Source organism: Rosa chinensis, chromosome 4, assembly GCF_002994745.2.
Source record: "Rosa chinensis cultivar Old Blush chromosome 4, RchiOBHm-V2, whole genome shotgun sequence".
In the NCBI taxonomy this organism is placed as follows: domain Eukaryota; kingdom Viridiplantae; phylum Streptophyta; class Magnoliopsida; order Rosales; family Rosaceae; genus Rosa; species Rosa chinensis.
In genome coordinates, this window is record NC_037091.1 from 35,391,822 (window position 1) to 35,418,482 (window position 26,661).

The 26,661-nt window shown below is 36.8% G+C and overlaps 1 protein-coding gene and 1 long non-coding RNA gene across 2 annotated transcripts; both read right to left on the minus strand.

The window, feature by feature from the left end:
* Positions 1-5,605: 5,605 nt before the first annotated feature.
* LOC112198574 lies at positions 5,606-7,652 on the minus strand. Its single transcript, XR_002936018.2, has 3 exons — positions 7,442-7,652; positions 7,132-7,232; positions 5,606-5,888 (listed from the first exon to the last, which is right to left on the minus strand). It is a non-coding gene; the product is annotated as an uncharacterized LOC112198574 (long non-coding RNA).
* Positions 7,653-8,369: 717 nt separating this feature from the next.
* On the minus strand, positions 8,370-17,822 carry LOC112198323 (15-cis-phytoene desaturase, chloroplastic/chromoplastic). Its single transcript, XM_024339423.2, has 14 exons — positions 17,484-17,822; positions 17,257-17,389; positions 17,027-17,115; positions 15,700-15,757; positions 14,662-14,817; positions 14,026-14,174; positions 12,256-12,375; positions 11,670-11,883; positions 11,472-11,574; positions 10,940-10,987; positions 10,343-10,388; positions 9,379-9,566; positions 8,907-9,069; positions 8,370-8,705 (listed from the first exon to the last, which is right to left on the minus strand). Exons 1-14 carry the CDS (start codon positions 17,685-17,687, stop codon positions 8,646-8,648), a joined length of 1,731 nt encoding a protein of 576 aa, XP_024195191.1. The 5' UTR covers positions 17,688-17,822; the 3' UTR covers positions 8,370-8,645.
* Positions 17,823-26,661: the final 8,839 nt, after the last annotated feature.

Sequence of the window (26,661 nt, forward strand, 5' to 3'; positions counted from 1 at the left end):
TATATGCAGGATTAGAAAACGAAATAATGAAATCAACATGTTAATCAGCATCTGGAACATGCTCAACGCCAAGAATCTGCTTAATTTTTCTTTGCAAAAAACTGTAAACAAATGTGATAACTTGGCATAATGTGACAACAAACCTAGCCTCTTAATCAGCAGGCTAAGAAATAATGTCAGGATTGTCAACCCCATATGACAAAGTGTCAAGCGGCAAAGCGGAACATATCCTAATTGGGATGCCATAATCTAAGAGAGACTTTCCACCCTCTTCAAGGATGCCTCATATAAAGCACAAATCAATGAGGGGTGGAGCTTGTGAAAGGACATAGTCAACTGTCAACATACTTGTAACTATAATGCCCCTGTCTCTGATATTATATCAAATTTTGGTTTGAGATTGTGCATTTTGCATAAGATTTCAATTTCAAGATATCACATATGCATAATCACTTTTTTTTATGTATAAAACTATCAAAAATTTTCTTAAGGTGAAAGAATATTATATGATAAGCTATATGTTGATGGTAGTCACAAGAGATAAAATGTTATTATATATGTTGATGATTATCAATGATATCATACTAATCACATATAAACGAAACATATACTTTATGCAACTATAAAAGATGTAACTGTGGAAATGCAATAAGCACTGCAAAAGATGCTTGAACAATTGCAACTGTAGAACACTAAAAATCAGCCTAAAAGAAGGAAATTAAACAACCTACAAACAAGTGTATCATATTTATAAAAATTATTATGAGCAAAAATTATAGAAATCTGTGAATGATGATAATCAAAGATAGGTAATGACTATGATGATGTCACAAAAGATGTGTTTTACCAACTCATTTTTATCTGTGAGTGCATACGTGAAATAATCAAATATGAAGCCAATATAAAATTTAAATTTCCTTTGAGTACTTTCGCAATATAATATTTTTTTTAAGTTTCAATATAGGTAAAGGGACATCTTTGTTTTTAAGAGTTAAGGCTGGTAAAAAGTTATAACAAAGGGAACTTCCCTAGGTTCACATTCCTCAACTGCATTCCTATACTCCACCATTTGTCTAAGACATCAAGACTCTAGATGACATTATCTCATTGAATCGCCACCAATATGCCAAGCTTCATCACTAACTCTAGACGCTAGGGTTTTGATTTCAGAAAACCTCTCATCCAAATCTACGGGATTTTATGTAGAAGTATCTATCTCAACATGTGTTGCCTAAAAAGAACAAATATATGCTTTGTATAGGAACGTGGAATACGAGTCTTAATTATAGTTTTAGAGGTACTCTTTTTTCCACAAAAACATCTTACCACCAAGCAATAACTGTGCCTAGTCATATCTATCTTTAGGCTAATCAGTAATGCAATAGCCACAACTTGGTTTGAAAAGAAATATTTACTTTGGAAGCTTAAGACTAGGCCCAAACCCTTTTTCATCTAAAGTGAAGTCTTCATGGTAGTTTAAGAGTCTTGCAAGAGTCATCGTTTTAGTTTGATGCAGAGTATTTATGAGTCTAGTGCTCTTATGAGTCATTTTTTAGTTTTATGAAGAGTAATTATGAATGTAGTGTTTTAGGAGTCTATTTAAGTTTTAGGATGAGTACTCAAGGGTTTTATTATTAATTGAGTCTTCTAGTGTTCTAGGAATCTAAGGGTTATGTATTTGAAGCCTATAAATATAGCTATTGTTTGTAAACCCAAATGAGATTGGAATGAAATAAAATTGAATTTTATTGAAGGCTTGGTGCCTTGATTTCTCTTCTCCTACCCTACTCTCTGTTCTCTCACATAACCTCTCTCATTTTATTTCTCCCTTATACAGCTAAAAACCCTATGTTTCTGCTAAAACCACTCTGCTTTCTTAATCTCTCAACACTGCAAAACCCACCCTGATCATACTCCCACCAACAGTTGCTCTGTGTTGCATCAGTTTTGGTATTAGAGCAAAAACATCATAATTGCTCTTTCTTAGCCCTACCCTTGGAACTACAATGGTTACAAACGCATAGCTTTCATCCAAAGTAGACACTTTGTCTCAAGAATCTGAATGCTATAAGAAAATGTTCAAAGAGGTGCTTGAAAAACTAAATTCTTTGGAATGTTGTTTTTAGTCTATGTTTGCCTTAGTTAAGGATACGTCAAAAGAAGATAAAAGGAGCATAGGCCAGAATTTGTATTTCCATCTTCAGAGCCTAGGCATGGAGACTCAAGATAGTCTGGTTCAGAAAAGGGCGTCAAACTGGATATTACTGATTTCAATGGAGACAACAATCTTGAGGTGTTCCTTGATTGGTTTGGAAAGTTACTTTAGATGGCATCGGTTGGCAGAGAAGCGAAAAGTATCTTTTGCAGAAGTTAAATTAAAGGGGACAACTAGAGTTTCATGGAAAAAATACCAACAAACTCATTTTGCAGTGACTAGGACTTGGGAGACATGAAGATGGCTTTGACAAGTTTCTTTGTGCCACCAAATTACAAGCAACATGTACACCTGCAATTCGTAGAATTGGTGTGAGGAAGCCTATCACTTGAAGAGTATACCAATAAGTTCCTTAGTTTGGCTGCAAAATCAAATTTTCCATGGAATGAAGACATCATTATATCAATGTACCTCAAGGGCTGGAATCCCCATATTTCTTCGAGATTAGCAACAAGTCAAATTTATACTCTGAATGGTGCTACCCAGATTGCATACCAAATTGAGGGAGAGTATAAAAAGAAATCATCTATGTCGATTCCAAGCAAAGGGAAGACATTGACAATACTTCTAGAGGATCCACATCTTCCACTAATAATCCAGATGAGAAATCTCATTGTGATTCCTCATCTTCCAACTAGTTAGTGAGTTTTTCTACTCTTAAGAGTGCACAAGAAGTTGCAGGTTCTACTTCTAATACGAGGACTGAAATTAGATGATAGACATGTAGAGGCTTTGGACACTTCGGATGATAATGCCCAAATCGGTTAGTAGCTTTGGTAGATAAGGAAGCTCCTATACTAACCTAGGGGTCATCATGAGCCGGGCTTAGGGTCGGGCCGGGCCGGGCCTAATCAAAGTCAACAAAATTTAGGGCAAGGTAGGGTCGGGTCGGGGCTTAAATATGCTAGCCTTTACCCACCCGAAAGGCCCGAGCCACTAGGGCCAAAAGGGCTGGGTTGGGCCGGCCTTCCGAATAGGGCTAAATAGGGCCGAAATGGGCCTTAATTTGTTTAACAAAAAGAAATATATTGTTTTTATTTTTTTTATCTCAAAATGTGGCTCAATGGTTAAATAGGTAATACAAGACTCATTGTTTTTTGTTGATCATATTTAATATAAATATATATATATATATATATATATATATATTGGAATTAACTTATAAGTTATAACATTTATAAATATTAGTTAAGATGGTTATATTCAATTAACTATCTCTCTAAATCTCCCAAAATTAATTGTTGTTTAACAAAGGAAACAAAAAATAAAGAAAATAAAGCTTAGGAAATCAATTACAAAAAAGTGATAAGTTGTATATTATAGACTAAAGAGAAACATATTTAAAAAATACAAAATTATTAGGGCTTAATTGGGCTGGCTTAAAGGGCCGGGCCGGGTCGTAGGGTAGGGTCGGGCTTCATTTGCATGACCCTTACCCTACCCTATTTGAGAAAGGGTAGGGCTGGCCCGCCCTAATGCAAGGGCCGGGTAGGGCCGAAGCCCTACCTGCCGGGCGGGCTTAGGGCCGAAGGACTAAATGATGAGGCCTATGCTAACCCTAAACAAAAGGCAAATGAAGTTGTTGTGTTGGAAGCTAAACAAGAGATGGAGGTAGAAGTAAACCATGTTTAGTACTATGTCATGTTCTCACTACAAAAGGAGCATGAGGAAGATTGGCGAAGAAATAACATTTTTCAGACCTGTGTCCCGTGCAATGATTAATTGTGTACCCTCGTTATAGATGGAGGAGTTGCTCTAATGTCATTTATGAGGAAGTTGTTCGCAAGCTTGGGTTTCCTGCCGAACCACATCTAAGTCCTTATAAGTTGGCGTAGGTCCTTCTAGCTACGCTGGGTTCCAAACGCTGTTTCCAAAAAATAAAATAAAAATAAAAAAAGGTGGCATGGGTGAGTAACACAAATCTCAAGGTCAATGAATGTTGTTTGGTGACATACTCTATTGGGAAATTGGTTGACACTGTGACCTGTGATATGCTGCCCATGAAAATGTGCCATATTCTTCTGGGCCGACCATGGTTATATGATAAAAAGGTGCAACACTGTGACTATAACAACACATATTCCTTTAAAGATGGAAATTCTAAGTTTAAGTTCGTACCAACTAGAATTTTGTCAACCATAAAGCTCAAGAAGAGACTAGCACATTCCTCCTTAAATAGATTGAATTGGTGACTCTATACTCCGTCTAGCTCCAAACTCGACTGAGTCGAGTTTTTTTGGTTGGAAATGAAATACCCACTTTGGAAGCCTAAGACTAAGCCCAATCCTTTTCGTCCAAAGTAAAATCTCCGTGGTAATTTAAGGGTCTTGCAAGAGTCATTTTTCAATTTTATGTAGAGTAATTATGAGTCTAGTGTCTTTAAGAGTCACTTTTCAGTTTTATGTAGAGTAATTATTATGGCACGTTTACTTACTTGGAATGGAAAATAATCATGAATCAGAGACAGGTGGAATGGGAGAAGAAAGAAATCGGTATTGATTCCGGAGGAATGATTCCTAAACCCATCTCCCCCCTTCGTAATCGAATTCCTGAGTATTTAGGAATCGATTCCTGATAAGGAGGTGAGACCTACATCCATTCCGATTCCTTCAGGTGTTAGTAAACGCATGAATTCTTTTACCCGGAATCATTCTGATTCCTTTATGTGTTAGTAAACGCAAGAATGTTTTTACCCCGTAATCATTCCCTTTCCTTCCAAGTAAGTAAACGTGCCCTTAGTGTTTTTAAGAGTCTACTTCAGTCTCAGGGTGAGTACTCAAGGGTCTTATATTAGTAAGTCTTTAATTAATTGAGTCTTCTAGTGTTCTAGGAGTCTAAGGGTTATGCATTTGAAGCTTAGAAATATAGCTACTGTTTGTAAACTCAAATCAGATTAGAATGCAATAAAATTGAATTTTATTGAAGGCTTAGTACCTTGGTTTCTCTTCTCCTACCCTATTCTCTGTTCTCTTCCATAACATCCCTCGTTCTATTTCTCCCTTCTATAGCTAAAAACCCTCTGTTTCTTCTAAAACCATTCTGCTTTCTTAATCTCTCAACACTCCCAAACCCCCTAAACATACTCTCACCAACTGTTTCTGTGCTGCATCAATCAGTGGCTGTATAAGTATTATATTAACATGAACCACTACTAACCTTAAGTGAAGCACCTAAGGTGGTCATGATGGAGCTCTTAAAGAGGATCAAAAATAGACTCATAAACCACTACTGATCTCCCGTTAATCTACACTCCCTCATGACTTTCCGCAGCAACGCCACAAAGACATGCCAACGGGAATAGATTATGTTATCACCAAAAATTATCAAACAAAATTGACATCATAAGTCCAGCTAAGCCCTGATTGCATAGATATACAACAACTACCCGAGTACAAAAATTTGAAATACGTATGTAACTCATGTAACAGTCAACTACTAACTAATATAAATTGGCGAAATCATTACAGCAACTCAAATACATCAGGTGTAACCAATATAAAATTTCATAGCAGTTGAGAGGATCTGATTTTTCAGCCTTTTTTTTTTCCCTCCTAACTCTCTCAGACCTACTCTATCTCATTCCTCGTCTCTTTAGCAGCAACTGCTTTCTCCTTCTTCCCTTCCTTTAGCAGAACTTGAGAAGATTTGCTTGTTAAAAACTGCTACATCTTGTCTGTATGAGGACCGAAAGGAAGTTAACACAGGTTGAAAATAAGTTTAGAACACTCATACTCCAAATCTCAAGTATGGTTGGATATAGAGAACGGATTAGAAAATTAAGGTGGAAATTAAGGTTATTTCAATAATCTCACTTAAGTAATTAAGAGCATCATCATCATTTAAATTTACTTTTTAAATTATGCTAGATAAACCCAATACCTTACCAAAGGCATGACTTGATCTAACAAACATCACTGTTCCAAACAGAGAATAATAACCACTAATGATTCTTCCAATTTCTTTACTTTCCCTGCGGTCTATATACATAGTTCACCTTCCACCCATCCCAAGATTTGTAAGAGGTATCAAGGATAATGTTACTTTTAAACCAAAATACTGCAGTTTCCATGAATTTGCTACTTAACTGACCATTTAGAACAAAGAGAAATTTGAGAAGCAAGGTCCTAATACTTTCTTCCTTTTAAGAGTAGGGCATAAAAAAAAAAACTGAAGTAATGCAAGAAACGACGTTGTTTAAAGACTCATTTTGTAAACAACACGAGGGAGAAAGAACCAAATGTGAGATGCTTAGGCGGCAAATTTTGCAAAAAATAAAAATAAAAAACCAACAAACAAATAAAATAACAATTGAGGGATGATAATATTATAGTAACACATCTAAAAAGATGAACACTACAATTTAAACATTTCAATTGATAAAGATTTAGATGATTTGCAAGAAAAGTAATCATACTTTTGCTTAGTGGTTAACAATTATTGCCTTACATTTTTTGTGTTTGCAGCATTTGACAATAAGAACTCATGATCTTAAATGGAGCTATTCTATTTCCTTCCTAAAGAAATAAGAAAAGTAAAAAAATAAAAAAAATATTCAGATGCATAGAAAACACAAAATGTAATTTCAAGAAATTATGAAATGAAATCTGGAGCTACATCTGGGGTCAGGTGGAAAGTGATGAATAATACAAATAAAGATTTCCCGATTACTTTTCGTTTTATTGCAAAGAAGGAAAATTTTGTTTTAGAAAGCACTGGGATGAGATAGGGGACCCTTGGAATGGTTTTAGGGTAACAGGGGTTTCCAGTGTTCCGAGGTCTGCAGATGTTTGATTGGTGGGAATAGCTGTTAATTAAGGTACATTTAAGTTTCAGCCGGGGATGTAAAAAGCTAGCCTCATTTGTCTAATCTCAACTCACTGAAATAACATAAAAATTTACACAGGTTGCCAAATTACCTGAAGATCAGGCATGTTTGAACATCTTCATGCTGAGCCAATGAAAATATACGGCAACCACAAGGACCGGGAGAGTCAGTGGCACCAAGAAGCAATAATACCTATTGTAAGCAAATTGAGTTAGAATTTTATAAAGCAACAATAGCAAGTTTCATACAAAAAATGTTTGAGGCAATGTCCAACTATTCAAACAAAACCCAAGAGAGTTGTTACCCCAGAAACAAAAATTAAAATGTCAAATTAGGATGCGATTTCGGTCGTCTAATCTCGAATATGAAGCAGGATTTGAATCAGAAGAGAATGGATTTACCGGTCGTTTTGGATGGCAGAGATGATGGTATTATCGGATGGGGGAAGAAGCTTGGAGAAGATGGTGGCGTAGAGGAACCCCACAAAGAAGAGAGACCCCGATCCGATGAAAAACCATCCCCAGAACCAACTCTGCTGCATTTCTCTTCTCTTCCCTTCTCTTTCTCCGCCCCAAACGACGTCGTGTCCCCCCTCCTGCAAATGAGCTTCTTGTTTCCCGTTTTGAATTACTTTATTTGAACTACCCAATTTGCCCTTGCTCTTTTCTTTTGTTTACCTCTAAGATCACACTTCCCAACAATATTCATCTATTTTTGCATCAGACAGTGCTTGATTCCATTGTGATGGGATGGGATGGGATGGAAGCATCATCAGCATCCATGTTTTCTGTTTTGGTAATTCAATTGTGTATGCGGTTACACCACTTTTAACTTGTAGTTTACCAAGCACATGAAGTTACTTTCACCGAATCAAATTGTTGAATCACATTCCAAATTTCCAATACCAAAATTCCTTGGACTAAATCACCCATTCGCAATTCTTGGTAGAGCAACTCCAACAAATTCCCTATATTTTGATTTTTTTTCTCTAGTTTAGGGAAAAATAAGTCTCTTTTGCATGAACAGATTCCCTATAACTATCCCTACTGTAGGGAAAGTGAGGAAAGAGAAAATCAAATTCCTCATATTTACAGCAAACTCTAAAATTTTATGGAAGAATATGGAGATCTTAGAAATTGTTGTAAAATAGGGAATCTGTTAGAGTTAGACAAGAAAAATAGATTAAAACTTTGACTTTTACTTTCCTATAATACAGCTGTTGGAGTTGCTCTTAGTAGAGCCATATACTAAAATTGTGTGTATAGATTTGGCGGCTCTTCCAGCTATCCACAAGTGGAAGACATTGTATCATGTTCGGAAGAAGGAAGATGACTAAGCCGTGGCCGGATTTGCATCTAGATACATGTTTAAGGAACATGCTATATATACACGTACACAACAAGATCATATGGCATTACTATAATTAACACCAATGTTTATACAGCACTATCAAAGTACTGGACAACTCTTCTTTGCATACATTTCTTTGAGGGGATGATCGGTGGCTAATTGTTGAAAATCCAATCATTTACAACAACCAACCTAATCAATCTTTCAATCACTGTCCACAACAGTTGCAAAGTTACCTCTATAAAGTTTTATGGGTCATCTAGCACCTGCCTCAGCCAACCTTTTCTGGCCCCGAGCAACGAGCAATTCATAGTCCTGCATATTTCAAAATATGGAGAAGCTCAGTGGTAGCGTATTTACAACAAGAAATTACAAGGTTTTGGAATTAAATACAACTTCAATGGTATGTGAAGCACGTCAAAGTCTAGCAATGGTAATCTTGTCAAGTAAAACTAATTGAGAAATAGATCACATGTTCATCATGCCATATAAATTAAGACTCCTCTTGGAGATTACCTGTACAATCGCCTGTGCACAAAGTTTCCCTGATAGAACAGCACCTTCCATAGAGGCTAAGTATTTTTGTTTTGTATAGTCACCAGTTAAATAGAAACCCTCCAAGGGAGATCTTTGCAACGGACGGCAAGGTTCACAATCTGGTATAGTTTTGTACACAGACCTGAGAGACAAATCATTGATAAAGCAGTTAATGTACCAACACCCATAAGAAAGTCAATCACAGGCATGTCGAGCAGCAGTCTAATGGTTATTCCCTCCCAGTTCTGGGGCATACTTGTTGATTCTTTTTGTCTTTTTTTTTTTTTGGTCTTGTTGGACTAGATTTATAATTCTGGAGTTAACTCCTAAAATAGGAATGGAACCCCTTAGGAATGGCCCCAATGACACCAAATCAGTTTTGTTGACAGTGATAAGACAAAGAACCCCAACCATTTAATAAGATTTTAGAGTTATGGCTATGAAGTCAAACCTTGGTGTTTTCACAACATGGTACTTCAAAATCTTCGCTTTGCTTTGATCTGCAGCTATCTCATCGGGAAAGAGCTTTGCAAGTTCTTTGAGCGTAGCATCAATAATTTCCGAATCACTGCGTGAAATCCATTCTTCTGCTGGTGCAAAAACCAACTCCAGCATAGACTGATTTGGATTGTAATACTCCTGCAATGAGTATTATGATGCATTATGTCCCAGCCCAGAAGTAAACTAAAATTTAAAAATAAATAAAAAATAAAAAATTTCAGTGAGGAAAACTGATCAAGTGTTAAATCAAGAATTATTTTAGCATGCAGGTGAGAGTGTGTAACAGGATCTGTAACTTTTGATAAACAGTCTACCTTTTGTTCTTTTGTTTGTCACTTTGTCATCAAGAGTTGAAGACTTAAACCTAAGACTACCTCTCACCCACCCCAATGCCTACTTCAGCCAAGGCTCATGGCAAGCATACCATTTAGTGTATAATCAATAAGTCAGGCTCATGCGCTTCAATCATGGTGTCCAACAAGACCAGAATTTCTCGTCAAGTAACTGAATAACAAATGGCCTCATCATCTAAAGAATGTGTTATTTCCTCTTTCCTTTGCAATTATCTTTGTGATTTGATAGAGTAGCATGTCGTTTATTTAGATGCAGAAGCAAGAAAAATTTAAGAAAAAGGTATCCGATCCTATTAAGCTTCAAAAAGGACAGAAAAATCCTATGATATTTTTCAGTGGTCTATGTAGTCAAATAGTAACAGTCCAATGAAGACGACATTTTTCTCATGATCCACAAACAATAATTAAGGATACAGAAAACTAGAAAAGGGTAGCATGCATGATGCACCCAGTGTTCCGGATAACTTTGTGTAATGACACCCAGGAGAAGAGGGAAAAAAATAAGGAGACAACTGGGCTTGTTCACAATATATAAATAAATAAATAAATAACAGATATTACCTTGCATGTTACCGACATATCAGCATACACACTTAGAAGAGGACTTCTGCATTGGGGAAAAAAATTGAAAAGAAAACCATAGTGTCAGATTAGGAAAAGAAATCCAAGTCAAAGGAAACCGGCCAAAAGAAAGCAACAGAAGCATATGGATAACTCATAGATACATTTTCTCTCAACTCTTTAATGAAAATCTTACATTATCAATCCAAAGGTTGTTGCTAACAAATATACCTCCATTTTGGATTGAAAGAACATCAGTACTCTAGTTTGTTTCCTGGCTATGGGTTGGTTTCCTACAGGACCGGAGGCGGCCAAGTATGTTATGTCAAAAGGACCAACTTAGCATCATATCTCTACTTTGAATGTTTTTACCTGGGAGGCATGTCTTAGCTTTTTATTTTGCTAAGGAACCCTTAGTTACTACCAATACTTTCTTATGCACATGATCCATGGTTGAATAAAATAGTTCATACTTCATACAAGGCTAGCCAGAAGGACAAGATAGCAAACAGTGAACCAAAACACATAATGGCACACACTGCAAGCAAGCACAATATCATCTAATATGCCAAAGTAAACATAAGTTACGAGACAGACCTGCTAAAAAGTAGGTGATCATATGTGTTCTTTAGTTTTCTGTCAAACCTGCAATTGAATAAACTCTTTAAGATTGGTTTAACATATATATAATTATAATCAGTTACTGCAATGCAGCTAATAAAAATTTTAGTTTTAGGGAAAAAAAAAAAAACACTTCACACAAACAAAACAAAACAAAAAAAAAAGGAAACCAACAGTAGGTTCCACATTACATTAGTAACATTTTGCCACATACGTGGGTCAATGGTTTAGGACCCTAATGGAAAGATGCCATGGCCAATCCCAATCTCTTGGGACTTATGTTCTAATTAAGAAATTCCAATCAACCTGCTAGACTAATAAAAAAAATTGGGTTTTATTCAAATAAAATTTCTAGACCAGTAAATTCCATAGAGTGTAATTCATATATTAGTAAGTTGTCAATACAGACCATCTAGTTCTAGTCTGAGATTTGAGGAATCAATAAGTGTAGTGATAGAGACAGTACGATAGAGAGCTATTTTCATTATTTTTAAGGTAGTCCACTGACCATATGTGTACATTGATGACTGGAACTCCAACTAGTTTGTCCAATTTCTTGAAATATGGAATCTCTTTCCAGTTTTCAGGCACTAGAAGCTTGAAGATATCAACTGTTTGGAAGAAAACGAAATAGCCACCTTAGGGAAACTTAAAATACACACACACACACAAACTATACAATTTTAAAGGAAAGTTTGTGCCACACCTGGAGAGGCAGATACATAAGCATCCGCTTCAATCACACTGTTATTTTGTAGTACAAAGCTCTTCACTGTTCCATCATTATTTAGCTCAATCTTTTGTAATCGGGAATTAAGCCGGACTTCACCGCCCAATGACTGGATATGATCAACGATTGGTTGACAGAGTCTCTCGGGAGGACTTCCATCAAGGAAAGCCATCTTGGAACCGTGTTTCTCCTATTCATGTGTTTACAGATCTACTGATCAGTAAATGATAGGTTGTAACAAAAAGCTGTCCTTGAAGTACTGATCACATATATCCAATAGTTTTACAGAGATGGAACTCATCACACACAAAATTAAGATATTTCACAAGGAATGCTACTCTAGATATGCTGCTTCTCAGTTATGACTTATGTCCGTAACACACAAGGAAACTGAAAACTACATGGTTCTGAGATCCATTAATGATGCACATGAAGCCATACCGTGATGGGAAGAGTTGTTTCATCTTGTTCTTTTTCTTTTTCTTTTTTGTTCCATACAATCTTATAAATAGAAGGAAAGGAAGATTTTTAAGAATAATCAAGATGAAAGCATTCGACATACCTGAAGAAATCGATTCAAAGCAATCAATATGCATTGCATTGAGAGCTCATCAGGATTAATAAAGTTAAGGGCCTTTGACATGGCAATAAACACCTCAGTAGTTACTCGATCAGGTATCCCCTGAGAGAAAAGAAGAAATCACCAGTTACTGTCTGAGACAAGTAAAAATAACTTCATTACTCGCAGTATTTAATCCGAACAATGATCTTGTCCAAAGCCATTTGAATACTCTTGTCCAAACCATCTCTTTTATTCATATACTCCACATTGTAGTAGCATTATTGGAACTGTTCTTTTTCTAAATAACACCTTCAGAGATCATCTTTACAAAAATTCAATCAAATAGAAGATTATTTGGTCATCCAATGGTATCAACTAAATCGTCCAGTTCTCATAATAGTAAACATTTCCTCAAGGAAATGTCCATTCATTTCTTGTAGTTGGATAACAATCCCCAATTTGATTCATTGATTGCAGAGATTATGTGACTAAAAAAATGAATCTTTCTGATAATTATATCTGCATGCGTATGCCTAAAATTACATACAGGCTTATGCCTTCCTTCTCTTCAAGGAGAAAAACTGCACAATTTCATAGAGTTTCTAGATTTCTAGAAGTTTGCCACAACTCCTACCTTCTTTCCAAATCCATAAGTTTGCAGTGCCGCACTACTACAACGCAAGTGGTTTTGAGTAATAAGGTTGGAGAGGAATAAATGAATCTTTGAAGACTACAAAGAAGCAAGGGTCAAGGAGCTTAGGGAGAGAGTTGGGTTCTTATCATCCTTATGGGCTTCCATCTCTACTGAATTCAGCAACTACACCCTGTCTTCTAATTCAAGACTGGAAGGCTGTTGTTAATTAGTTTTCTGGCATTATGCCTAAGACTACAAAGGAGTGGGGGTTGAGGAGCTTGGGAAGAGAGTTAGGTTCATCCTTAAAGGGTTTCCATCTGTACTGAATTCAAAAAAATACACCCTGTCCTCTACTATTCAGACTGGATGGATGTTATTATTAGTTTTCTGGCATTGTGACTCCTAGGCTAGTCTTGTTTTGCTGATGTTTTATGACATAAGTTGCATTAAAGCTGCAATGTGAACCAGATAAAAACCCTAAAGGCCTAAAGCATATTACCTATACAAATTAGGGTCGGATAGGTTTTAGTACATGTCATAATAACTAATCCACATAACCTGATGATTCTTCTTTTGTTTTTGTGCACACCATAATAGTGCTTGATAAACTAATAATTGGAAAGGGTGTGCTTTTCATAATAGCATTGTCCAAAGTCACTATTATCAACATCCTACATGATTATTTGAGAGAAAACTGAAACTTTATCACAAACGGAATCACAGTACAATAGGAATTAGGAGTCCTCAATCTAGCCTAAACACTTGATACTAACAGATAAAGGAGGCTTGAAGATTACAACATTTATCAAATCATTCATAATCCTATATGATTGATCATCTGAACTTTCAAATATGTACTTGATCTAAGCCAATTGGTGCTGAGATCGCTCGGTTCAAGTTTGTGAAATTGAATGACCAAGAAGCAGGTTTTGGTCTAGGATCAATCATCTCATATTAAACTAAAATTTTTCAACTCCTTACGAGATGTGCTCAGGGCACACAAGTTAGCCGAGTATGACTCACTCAGCAAAACATCGGCAAAAAACAAGACCATATATATTAAAGAACCTTTTCCTTATTTTTTTTTTTAAAAGAAACAGCTTTTTAATGAAAACAAAACGCATAATACAAAGTACCTGTTTTCTCATCCACTCCTTTACAGTCAAGCCATCCTGAGCTTCAACATAAGCCTGTCCACCAAGAATTGCTGGCACAAGTCCGATAGCAAACTTCACTTTTTCTGGCCATGTCAGCATCTCATTGTTCTTTAATATGGCCCATATTCCTGCCAGCCACAATCACTACAAGCTCAGGAAAATCACAGAAACAAAGCTTCTTTGACAGGATCCCATTTTGCAGGATTCCGATCTAATCGGTTGGCATGACTGGTTGATGAATCAGCCGGCATAACTTTAGTATCTTTACTTCAGTGTGTAGGATAGCATTTTAAGGCTTAGAGTATAAGGTTAACTCTTACATTTTGGTGAGCAAAATTATAGGATTGCGATTCCACACAATGATATCATGTCTAAGTAGTGAATAGGTATACATATGTATTGGATATATAATGAGTATATATACACAGAGAGTCAGATAATTGGTAAACAAGGTATTGCAGTACGTCAAATTAGTAAAGAAATATTTTTTTTCATGTTTCTATTAAACAAGGAGTCATTTTCATCAATTCTTTCTGTTGCTATGAGCCAAATGAATTGCAGTGGTACAGAATCAATCTAATTTCATTCTTCAAGAGGGTGGTTATAATATCTCACCATTTAAGGGTGCTGGCAGAACTTCAGGGAAATCAAACCGGCTGAACTCTCCTGGCTTGTTTGGCATTGCAAATATCATAGAGTGTTCCTTCCACTGCAACCGATCATCGATACCAAGCTCTCCAAACAAGTTCTGAATATTTGGATAAGCCCCAACTAGCCAACACAACCAAAAAAGAACTATCTTCAAGAAATGAATTTGAAAGAAATTCTTAAATGAAATTAAGGCAACCAATTTCATTAAGCAAGAAGAAGATAGGGCAGATTCATGGATACAATTTAAACAGATAAACTGATAATATAATAAAAGAAGTCTACAAGTATTAAGAGCATACAGGAGACTACAGAAAATACAAAACACCAAAACACAGCAAAACTAATGGAATATTAATCAGATACATAATCTGATCCCTAGGCAATGGATTTTTATTGTGAGGAAAAGACAGTACGTGATAACTAAAAGGATTGAGCATGCATTAGTTCTGAACTGTGTAATCATCAAGAGTTCAAGATAACTTTCAAATAGCATCATTTATTAAGCAATGTTTATCAAACCGTTTTAAAAATACAGAAACATTTTGTTTGGATCTAACTTTTTTTACACGTCCATGTAATTGTAGTTCCCCCATTCCTTTTTAGCTCTGTTGCTTATAAGCAAAGTTTTTTTAATGTCAAAAAGTAAAATTTGTGTAAGAAAATACTTCTGTAAAGACTCTATTTCAAGTAGTTATCTTTTTCACAGAAATTTATCCTTGCAACCATATAATCCTGGCAGTGTAACTTCCTCGACCTTCAATAGTTCTAAGAGAGCTTTTCTCTTGTATAGACTTTACAGAGAATATCAGACTTGACAGAATGTCAGATATCTGAGCAAAAAACTGGAAGGTGATTTATTCAGGCAACACACACATAGAATCTCCTTCCCAGATTAGTTATAGGCATCTCCAATTCTAGCCAGCCAAATTGGCATAAATAGTATGATGACCAGTTCATTTAGCTCATAAAAAAACTGATTAAAAAAAAAGGAACTCAACTTACAAAATATATGTAGGCCTGTCTCATACCAGTCTCCATCTTTATCTTTCCATGCTGCAATCTTTAGAAAAAGTTGGGACGTCAATACCCAAAAGAGAAAAAGAAAATATATATATATATATATATATATATATATGTAACACCTATCAAATCACAATTGGGCAGTAACCATTCAAATTGAGTACTCATTGTCCACACCTCATTGTAAACAACTATGAACTTGATTAGACTGATATTACTAGAAAATAAAAAAACCAATAACTGTAGTAAAAGAATTAGATTGAACATATGGATACTCGAACAGGTTAGACCTGCTGATACTACTAACATAGCAATAACCTTCTATCATAGGAACAACTAATATAGCAAGTTATTTGAGGTTAGGGTACAAGGCAACAAACAAAAATGATGGAAATGAAAATGATTACTCATTCATCTTTTCTTTCTTCAAAGAAAAGATTATTTTAGAAATTGCTAATGGTCTGCAACTCAAGTACGCGAGTCACAAAACAACAGATACCAAAGTCTATCAAAGATATAGAAAAGGAAGGGGTCCCGTACTCTTATCATTCTATGTGAGCAATCAAGGAGACCTTCATCAATTGAGCCCTCAACTCCATCATTATGTATCAAGGACTAATATATTTCTCTATCTCAGAAGGGCCAGACAATACATAGAGGAGCCACTATTGGCCATCCAAGCAGCTTTGGATCCTTTTTACCAAAGTTGACAGCCCTAAAAGCAAAACTTATTTACACATAACTTGATTAACACCAAACACTGACGGTCTGGGCAACAAGGTTGGTTACGCAAGGTAAATGCTTGCTCAATCAAAGAAACGCAAAACCTATTTGTAATTCATGCTACTCTAGATCAAATAAACATTACTTCTTAGCTAAACAGTACATAGTTTGAGCATTGTCAACCAAATTTCCTATATTTATTTGCTGAGGTAAGCTCTCTTTGTTGTATTTTTATTTTTACATTCAGCTAAGCTCTCAACATTAAAAGATCAGTTCAAGATTCTGAAAAGTCAGAGAAGTCTAGTATTTTGTAGTCAACTTTCAGCAAATTACCACCAGAAGTCCAGAACCATATATGAATTGTGCAAGTATAAATAATGATCAGATATGCATGTTACCTAGGTTACCATTAAAAAACTACTACCTCATCTAAGTATCTCTAACTTTTTCATTTGAAGTAAATCTAATACAAAAAAGAAATCAAATCCGCTACATGAGGTCAGAAATGAAATGATTTCTCTGAAGTAATAACATATTCAAACAAAGAGCAATAAAAATTGAGATAAAGTCAGAGCAGAAGAAAAACCTTTCCACCTAAAACGTCTCTTGCTTCCAGTAGTATGGGTTTATGACCTGCATCTGCCAAATACTTTGCAGTTGACAACCCAGCCAAACCTACATAATATTTTCAAAATTTGCACATTCAATCATAACAGTTACTACAATTCTGATTCAAGCATGCATTAGGTGCTTATAGCGAAAGAAGAAACAAACCCACTTCAAAGATTGTCTAAAAACTTATGACAAGATTGTCACCTGCACCAGCAATCACAACCTTGAGGGGCTTAGCTGGGCGAGAAGAGGCTCTGAAAGAGGAAGACAAGAGCGCAGCTTCTAAGAAATTTACAGTATTGTCAAGCTCGGGTCTTGGATAATCCACACAAACCACCTACACCATCACAAAACAAACCAAATTAAATTCCCATTTCTAACAACTTAGCAACTAGAACATAGCACAGTACATAGAGAGCAAAAGCAAAAACCTTCAAAGGGAGAGCACCCTTCCTCAGCCTTTTACCAATACTAGTAGTAGCTTGTGAGCTCAGAAACCCAAAATTCCGAGCAACAATTTCACTGCCGTGAAAGGAAAGCGCATCATATCTGGGAGTGGTTTGTGGGTTTTGGGTGTTGATGAGGTTGGCTTGGTAGCTCAAGTTGGTGGCAGAGACACAAGCCCACTGCGACATTTTATGGAACAGGGAAAGTTGAGAAGTGGAGGTTCAGAGCTCCAATATAAATGGGGAGAGAGATAGTGGCTGTGGTGCTGAACACAAGAGCTGCTTTCTTTCCTGGCTTTGTGGGTGTTGGGTGAGTTTCCATTTCATCATTGTCTTTTTGTCCAACCAGAGATGGACAATCTGCCAAAATTGGCATTTTGAGTTTATGGGTTTGGTCAGCGTGGGGAATATTTCTAGTTTACTTTTTTACCATGCGCAAGAGTAAGAATTGGAGACCAGTTATGGTTAAACTGTTACCACAATAGGAACAAGGGCAACGTGAATAGATGTTTTAGTTATACATAAATAACTATTTTTGAAGCGAAATTGAACTCTAACGTCCAAATTATAACTAATTTAACTTTAGCCAAACCCAATAACACCCCTACACACAATCCCAAATACCCAACTCCTCCATACCTCAACCTCACTTGGCCTCTCAGCTGGGCACCATTGGAACTATCATAACCAGCATCTGCCCGACAGGACCCAAGTCTACCAATTATGAGACAAATGAAACTTGATTTTTGCACATTTAGTGGGGGTGACCCAGTGGAGTGGCTTAATAAAACTGAACAGTTCTTCGAATTTTATCAAATCCCTGAGGAGAAAAAACTGGCCATTGCCACCATTCACCTCACTGACAAGGCCTCAGACAGGTGGTACATGTTTAGACATGAGTTTCCACCTACTTGGCTAGGCCTAGATGACTTATTAATGAGAGAGTTCAGTGGTCACACTGTACTAGACTATCAAGCTGCCCTAGTGAGGATGTCACGAACTGGAAGTGTTGAGCAATATAAAGAGCAATTCACAAAGCTTTCCAGGAGAGCCCCTAGTTTTTCACAGCAGGTTTTACTGTCTTGCTTTTTAGGTGGTTTGAAAAATGAAATTAGAGCAGATGTCAAGGCACAGAAGCCTAAGTCCTTGTATGAAGCTTGTGAGCTGGCCAGGATTTATGAGGAGAGGGAGGCAGGCCAAAGAAATCACAACAGGTTCAACAATAATAGTAGGACACTCCCTGTGACTCACAATGGTCAACTCAGCAAACCACACCCTAGTGCAGGAGGCAACTTCGCAGGAAAAGGGCCATTAATTCCAATCAAGCCTGCCATGATGCAGAACCCTACAACTCCTAATGGGGGAAACTCCAATAGTGGCAACAGAAGACTGTCTCAAGCTGAATACCAGGAAAGAATGGCTAAGAATCAGTGTTTCTTTTGTGAAGAAATGTTTAGACTTGGGCATAACTGCAGAAAAGGCCAATTGATGGTAATTGAAGTAGTCTAGGAAGAAATTGATCAACCTACACTGATCGACACTGAGTTTTTTAAGGAGGCTACATTGGAGGAGGAGTTTCAAGAACCTGAAATTCAGCTATAGATCATGGGGGAGCAGAATAATTCCGACACAAGGCAGTTAAAGGGAGTTTTCAATAAGAGACAGGTTCATGTACTGATTGACACTGGAGCATCACATAACTTCATCCACCCATCCTTGCTCAGGAAGTTCAAGGCCAATATTATTAACATAAAGCCCCTCAAAGTAAAATTAGTAAGTGGTGCAGTGATGCAGACGAAAAGGCAGGTGAGAGTAGCTATGCAACTACAACAATTCACATTTTCAGCTGACTTTTACATTCTACCAATTTCAAGTTGTGAGATGGTATTAGGAGCTTCGTGGCTCAGAACTCGAGGAGATATAACTTGGAATTTTGAGACCATGAAAATGCAGTTCTACCATGATCAAGTGCAATATACACTTCAAGGTGAGACCAAATCTCATGCTTCTGTCATTAGCTGCAAATCCATGACTAGACTCTTGAAGAAAGAAAAGGACGCAGTGATGGTACAGTTAAGCCCAATTACGATAGTGAACAAATCAGGTGAGGTTCACCCTAAGATACAGCATCTGTTGCAGCAATTTGTGGAAGTATTCCAACCTCCCACAACTTTACCTCCAACCAGGGAACATGACCATAGGATTGAGCTATTACCAAACACCACTGCCATCAATGTCAGGCCATACAGGTACCCCCACTTCCAAAAATCGGAAATCGAGAAGATTGTGTAAGAAATGTTGGAGAATGGGATTATCAGGCCAAGCACTTCCCCATTCTCTTCTCCTGTGTTGCTAGTAAAGAAAAAGGATGGAACTTGGAGAATGTGTGTTGACTATAGGTCTTTGAACTCTGTAACCATTAAGGATAAATATCCAATACCTGTTGTGGATGAATTGATAGATGAGGTGCATGGGGCCACCATTTATACCAAGCCAGACTTGAGGTCTGGGTACCATCAGATCAAAATGTCAGCGAGAGATATTTCAAAAACTGCTTTCAGAACACATTCAGGACACTATGAGTTCTTGGTAATGCCCTTTGGTTTGACTAATGCTCCTTCCACTTTCCAGTCTGTTATGAATGACATCTTGAGGGACTATTTAAGGAAGTTTGTGTTGGTGTTCTTTGATGACATTAGTTCAACACTGGAGGAACATCTAGTACACCTACAGAAAGTTTTCGAGAGGCTTCAACTAAATTCTTTAAAGGTGAAAGAATGCAAATGCTCTTTTGGCGTGCCTCAGGTTGAGTACTTGGGACATGTCATAAGTTCCAAGGGAGTAGCTGTGGACCCCTCGAAAATTGAGTGTATCAGAAATTGGCCAAAGACCCTGAAGGGGTTCCTTGGTTTAGCAAGTTACTACAAAAAGTATGTCAAACATTTTGGGGGAATTGCCAAACCTTTGACCGACATGCTCAAAAAAGATGGATTCAAATGGAGTCATGAATCTGAGGCCCTGCTTTTGAACTGCTCAAGGAAGCACTAGTATCAAAGTCCAGTTTTAGCCATCCCAGACTTCACTAAAGACTTTGTGGTGGAGTGTGATGCTTCTGACAAGGGCATTGGAGCAATGTTGACTCAAGAAGGGCACCCTATTGCTTTTTTTAGCAAGGCCCTAGGTCCAAGGCACTCAACCTTGTCAGTCTATGATAAGGAAATGTTGGATGTGGTATCCGCAGTACAACATTGGAGGCCATACTTGTTAGGCCATCACTTCAAAATTTATACCGATCACAGGACAATTGAGCATTTTTTGAAGCAGAAAATTACAACACCATCACAACAAAAATGGTTGCTCAAGTTGACGGGGTATGATTACACAATTCAGTACAAAGCAGGAAAAAATAATGCAGCACCTGATGCCCTTTCAAGGAAGTTAGAACTTTCTGTCCTCACTAGAATCTCATAACCAGTTCATCAGTATGTGTTGGATATACAACAATCATGCATCAGGGATGATGAGGTATCAATAATTGTGTTGAAACTGCAACAGGATGCAAGGGCTGTGAAGCATTACAGTTTGCAAGACTCACAGCTGTTTTACAAGGATAGAATCTATGTACCTAAACTTGATGACTGGAGGCAGAAAATTATCAGTGAATTTCATGATGGAGTATTGGGAGGTCATGCAGGGCGAGCTAAGACCTACAAAAGGGTAAACATGACCTTTGCATGGCCAGGGATGTTGACGGATATTAAACAATTCATTGCAGCTTGTCACATCTGCCAAATACATCACTATGAAACAGTGAAGCCACTTGGGTTACTTCAGCCTAATCCTATTCCAAAGATGGCTTGGTCAGACATCTCAATGGACTTCATTTATGGCCTTCCACCTTCACAAGGCAAGAGTGTGATCTGGGTTGTGATAGACAGGCTGACAAAATTTGCTCATTTTTTACCACTTGCACACCCTTATTCAGCAGCTTCAGTTGCCAAGTTGTTTGTGCAGGAGATAGTTAGGCTTCATGGAATGCCTAAACACATCATCTCTGACAAGGATCCAATTTTCCTAAATTTATTATGGAAATCTTTCTTTGAATTACAGGGAACCAAGTTGGACAAATCATCAGCCTACCATCCTCAAACTAATGGCTAGTCTAAGAACCTCAACCGAACATTGGAACAATATTTGAGGTGTGTTGTGGGGGAAAAACCTCATACCTGGGTCCAGGTCTTACCATGGGCTGAATGGTGGTATAATTCACCTCATCACTCTGCCATCCAAATGACTCCTTTCCAGGCTTTATATGGATATCCTCCTCCATCAATTACACCCTACCTCCCTGGTTCCACTGCAGTAGCCTAGGTGGATCAACAACTCAGGGATCGAGATGCACTACTAGCAGCTCTCAAGAGAAATTTACAGCTAGCACAAGACATGATGAAGAACTTCTATGACAAAAGGCATACCGAGAAGGAGTTTAGTGTGGGAGATTTTGTTTACCTAAAACTGCAACCCTACAGACAAAATTCCATGGACAAGAGTACACTTCACAAACTCTCACAGAAGTACTATGGGCCCTTTGAAGTGTTGGAGAGATTTGGTAAAGTGGCCTATAAGCTAAAACTACCAGCAACTGCAAAAATCCATAACGTTTTCCATGTTGCCTAGCTCAAGAAACAAATTGGCCATGCTGTTGTTGTTGCCGCCCAGTTGCCTCACATCTCTGATCCCGAAAATCCCAAATGGGTGCCTGCAGCCATCTTGCAGAGACGACTGTACAAACGGAGGGGAGCAGCAGCTACTCAGTGGCTGATACAATGGGAGGGCACCTCTCCTGAAGAAGCTACTTGGGAGGATGCAGCTGATATGCTTCTCAGGTATCCATTCCTTGATTCTGAATTACCACAGGATGCTGAAACAAATGAGGATGCCAGCAGAGCTAGCCATCACCAATCATCACAAGCGGCAACACAGAACTTGAGGACAAGTTCTTTTTGAAGGCGGGTCCATTGTTATGATAGTCAACTTAGACGCCTCTTTTGACTAGGAATAGTTATTTTTTCCAGTTTGCTTGTGTTTAGGTCAGAACGCATCGTTTCATTTAATTGATAAACGCACTGTTTGTATCACCTAGCTGAGGAATATTGTCATATCCTTGTGATGATGATCACCTGTGTCCACGTGACACGTGTCCTTCATGTTGACGTCTCCAGCTACTTTGCTGAGGCTCTGTAACGACTCTTTCAAGTTTGATAATATAATTCTCTCATTTCCTTTTATTTTCTCTCTTCAACTTTTTGCTCAAATCCCCGAATTCCAGTAGTTAGGGCCAAAACCCTAACACTCTCCCTAGTGACAACATTTTTTTTTTGTTCAAACTATTCAAGGTTATTTAGGCTAACTTTTTTGGTATGTTGATTCTCCCTAGTGAAAACGTTTTTTTTTTTTTTTTTGTTCAACCTATTTAATGTTATTTAGGCTAACTTTTTTTGTTCAACCTATTTAAAGTTATTTAGGCTAACTTTTTTGGTATGTTGATTCTCCCTAGTGATAACTTTTTTTGTTTTTTTGTGTTCAACCTATTTAAGGTTATTTAGGCTAACTTTTTTGGTATGTTGATTCTCCCTAGTGATGACGTTTTTTTTTTTTTTTTGTTCAACATATTTAAGCTTATTTAGGCTAACTTTTTTTTGTTCAACCTATTTAAGGTTATTTAGGCTAAACTTTTTTGGTATGTTGATTCTTCCTAGTGATGACATTTTTTTTTTTTGTTCAACCTATTTAAGGTTATTTAGGCTAACTTTTTTGGTATGTTGTTGTTATGAAGTTTTTCTCTTTACGTTCTTGTAGGGGTGGACTCAGGTCGGTGTTGGGCCCAAACCGAGTTCAACCCGTTTCTATCGGTTGGGCCATAATCTAGACAGAAAACTGTTTCCAAATACTGTGGGCCGAAAATTCAGTTCGGCCCGGTTCGGGTAAAGTTTGAGTTGGGCTTTTCTTTTTTTTTCTTTACAGCCCAATTTTTGCAGATCAATCAATCCATTAAAACAAAACCATGAACAGAAACAAGAAAAAATCCATGGCCTAATTGGTCCAAGCTACTTGGAAACAACTGCTAACAGTTAAAACATTGCTGAGACTTTCAACACCAGTTTACAAATGCAGAAACCTAGTACAAGAGTTCATTACAGAGCTTCACAAATTAAACAAAGTCCGGAATCACTTAAAAACAGTTAGTCATTACAGACTGAAATTCAACAACCGTAGTTCATTACAGACCGAAATTCAACAAATAAAAGAGTTTCAAACTTTAAAGTAAGTTCTTGATCTCCAAAACTGAAAAAAGTTCAAGAAAGCATAGAAATGCAGAGCTGCAAGTTCGCAGCCTTAACCCATCAATAACTCTTCATCGTCAACTGTGGTTACAACAGATCCTGCCAATCAAGAGAACAACATATTCACATCAGATTAATACTTAAACTCTTAAAGGACCAACATATTCATTATTCACAACACAAAAAATATTCAAACAACAAACTCATTTTATAACACAGAAAATAAAGGGAAGTTACCTGATTCAAGCTTGTTGCAGGTTCATCTGAAGCACTAGTAGGAGTAGCTGGTGTTCCTTATTGAGGAGGCGGCATGAGAAGACGCCCGGCTTGACTGGTACGAGAAGACTCAGATGGACTAGGTGTCGGATCAGGGGTCTGGGTCGTTCTTTCAGCAGACTGAAAAACAAACAACAAATCAGTTTCATACAGTCATAAACTTCTACACATACAAACTAAAATCAACTAAAATTACAGTTCAACATATAAACATAATCTGATAGACATACAATCACAGTAAAACACATAAACACATAAACAAAGACCCTAATTTCATTTCCAGAAACCTAATTTCATAACTCATGCTTCATTTTCAGAAACCCTAAAATTGAAACAATAATTTCACTTCTAGAAACCCTAAAATCAAAACCCACAATCGATTTCCAGATGGCATTTTGAAACCCCTAAACTTGGACCCAGTGAAACTGAAATCAAAACCCAAATTATACAACCCGAAGCCTAAAATCAAAACACATCTCTACAAAAGTGTATCCTAATTTCACATGAACAACATAACCAAAATGAAGAGTAAGCAAAAACGAAGAGGGAAGGTCAGGGTTCACTACTAAATCCATCTGCAGCGATGGTGGAGATGATGAAATGAGACCGTGACTCCGTCAGAGATGATACAAAACGGCGAGATATGTATGTGATTTAGTGAATGAGAGAGTGGATCGAGAGAGAGAGAGAGTGGGTCGAGAGACAGTCGAGAGAGAGAGTTGAGAGAACGGCAAGAGTGAATGAGATTATGAGAGAGTGTTTGTGGGTCGCATAGGTTAGGGTTTTTTTTTTTTTTTTTTTTTTGATCAAGTAAGGTCAGGCTCACTTGAAACCTATTATGAACCAATCAAAAATTGACCTCTATTTAAATTTAATTAAAATTTATATATTATATATAATTCGGCCGGTTCAGAGATAAAACCCGGTTGGATCCGGTTCGGTGCGGTCCACTGCATTTTTCTTAACTGTTTCTTCCGGTTCGGTAACTGGAACCCATTTTCCGGTCCGGTTCGGCATGTTTTCACCTCACGGTTCGGTTTCTCCCCCCCCCCCCCACGTTCTTGTTTTGTAGATTTTTTCTTACTTACCATATCCATTTTTAAAAAATAAATGATTTCTCGATTTCTTCTATTGAGAAAAACATTTTACTAGTATAAATAAGGAGTTTTAAAATATGAAATCTCGTTCAAAATAATTACTATTTTAATAGACAAAAATTTCATTTAGAGATTTTTTATATATGTTTTGATATTATTTATTTGTGTCCCAGTAACTTTGAAATTCTGGCTCCGCCACTAACTGCAAGTTTCCGATGATTTGCATTGGAGAACCAATTTAATATCTGCAATTTCTTTAAAGTAAAAAAGTTATTTCCTGCGCAAGCACAAACATTTCAGTTTCAATATGAAATAACTTGTGAGAGATACTAACCGAACACAGTATGAGCAATGTTGTTGATTAGAGCAAGCAGGGGTGGAGCCACTTAGTGGGACAGTGGGTCAAGGGACCCAGTAACTTTTTAAAATATAACTAAAATAAAATTAAATCATCTTCATGAATTGTTAGTATGGTTCAGTGGTGTGGCTTACTTATCCCATTGAAAGAGTCTGGGATTTGATTCTCCCTAGTGATATCATTTTTTTTTTGTTCAACCTCTCCCTAGTGATAGCATTTTTTTTTTGTTCAACCTATTTAAGGTTATTTAGGCTAACTTTTTTGGTATGTTGATTCTCCTTAGTGATAACGTTTTTTTTTTTTTTTTGTTCAACCTATTTAAGGTTATTTAAGCTAACTTTTTGGTATGTTGATTCTCCCTAGTGATAATTTTTTTTTTGTTCAACTTATTTAAGGTTATTTAGGCTAACTTTTTTGGTATGTTGATTCTCCCTAGTGATAACTTTTTTTTTTGTTCAACCTATTTAAGGTTATTTAGGCTAACTTTTTTGGTATGTTATTGTTATGAAGTTTTTCTCTTTACGTTCTTGTTTGTAGATTTTTTTTACTTACCATATCCATTTAAAAAAAAATAAATGATTTCTCGATTTCTTCTATTAAGAAAAACATTTTAGTAGTATAAATAAGGACATAAACAATTTTAAAATATGAAATCTCGTTGAAAACAATTACTATTTTAATAGACAAAAATTTCATTTAGAGATTTTTTATGTTTTGATATTATTTATTTGTGCCCCAGTAACTTTGAAATTCTGACTCCGCCACTGAGTGTAGGATATCTTTCAACACAATCAATAGAGTTATCCTCCAAATTGAAAGAAAGGCAGGAAAGTATATTCAGCATTCCAACCCCATGATCACCAAAATTCACCACAATACGAACTCCAGTGGTTCCAAAATCAATTCCGCATGATACAATAGAATCCAATCTCGTTGAAAACAATTACTATTTTAATAGACAAAAATTTCATTTAGAGATTTTTTATGTTTTGATATTATTTATTTGTGCCCCAGTAACTTTGAAATTCTGGCTCCGCCACTGAGTGCAGGAAATCTTTCAACACAATCAATAGAGTTATCCTCCAAAT

Coding starts and splice junctions, on each gene's coding strand:
- LOC112198323 (XM_024339423.2), bottom strand. CDS start 17,687: ATGTCGCAGTGGGCTTGTGTCTCTGCCACCAACTTGAGCTACCAAGCC. Junction 15,758..17,026: donor GAGACGTTTTAGGTGGAAAG/GTTTTTCTTCTG, acceptor CTTTTTCTAAAG/ATTGCAGCATGGAAAGATAA. Junction 14,818..15,699: donor GACAGGCCTACATATATTTT/GTAAGTTGAGTT, acceptor TGTGTTGGCTAG/TTGGGGCTTATCCAAATATT.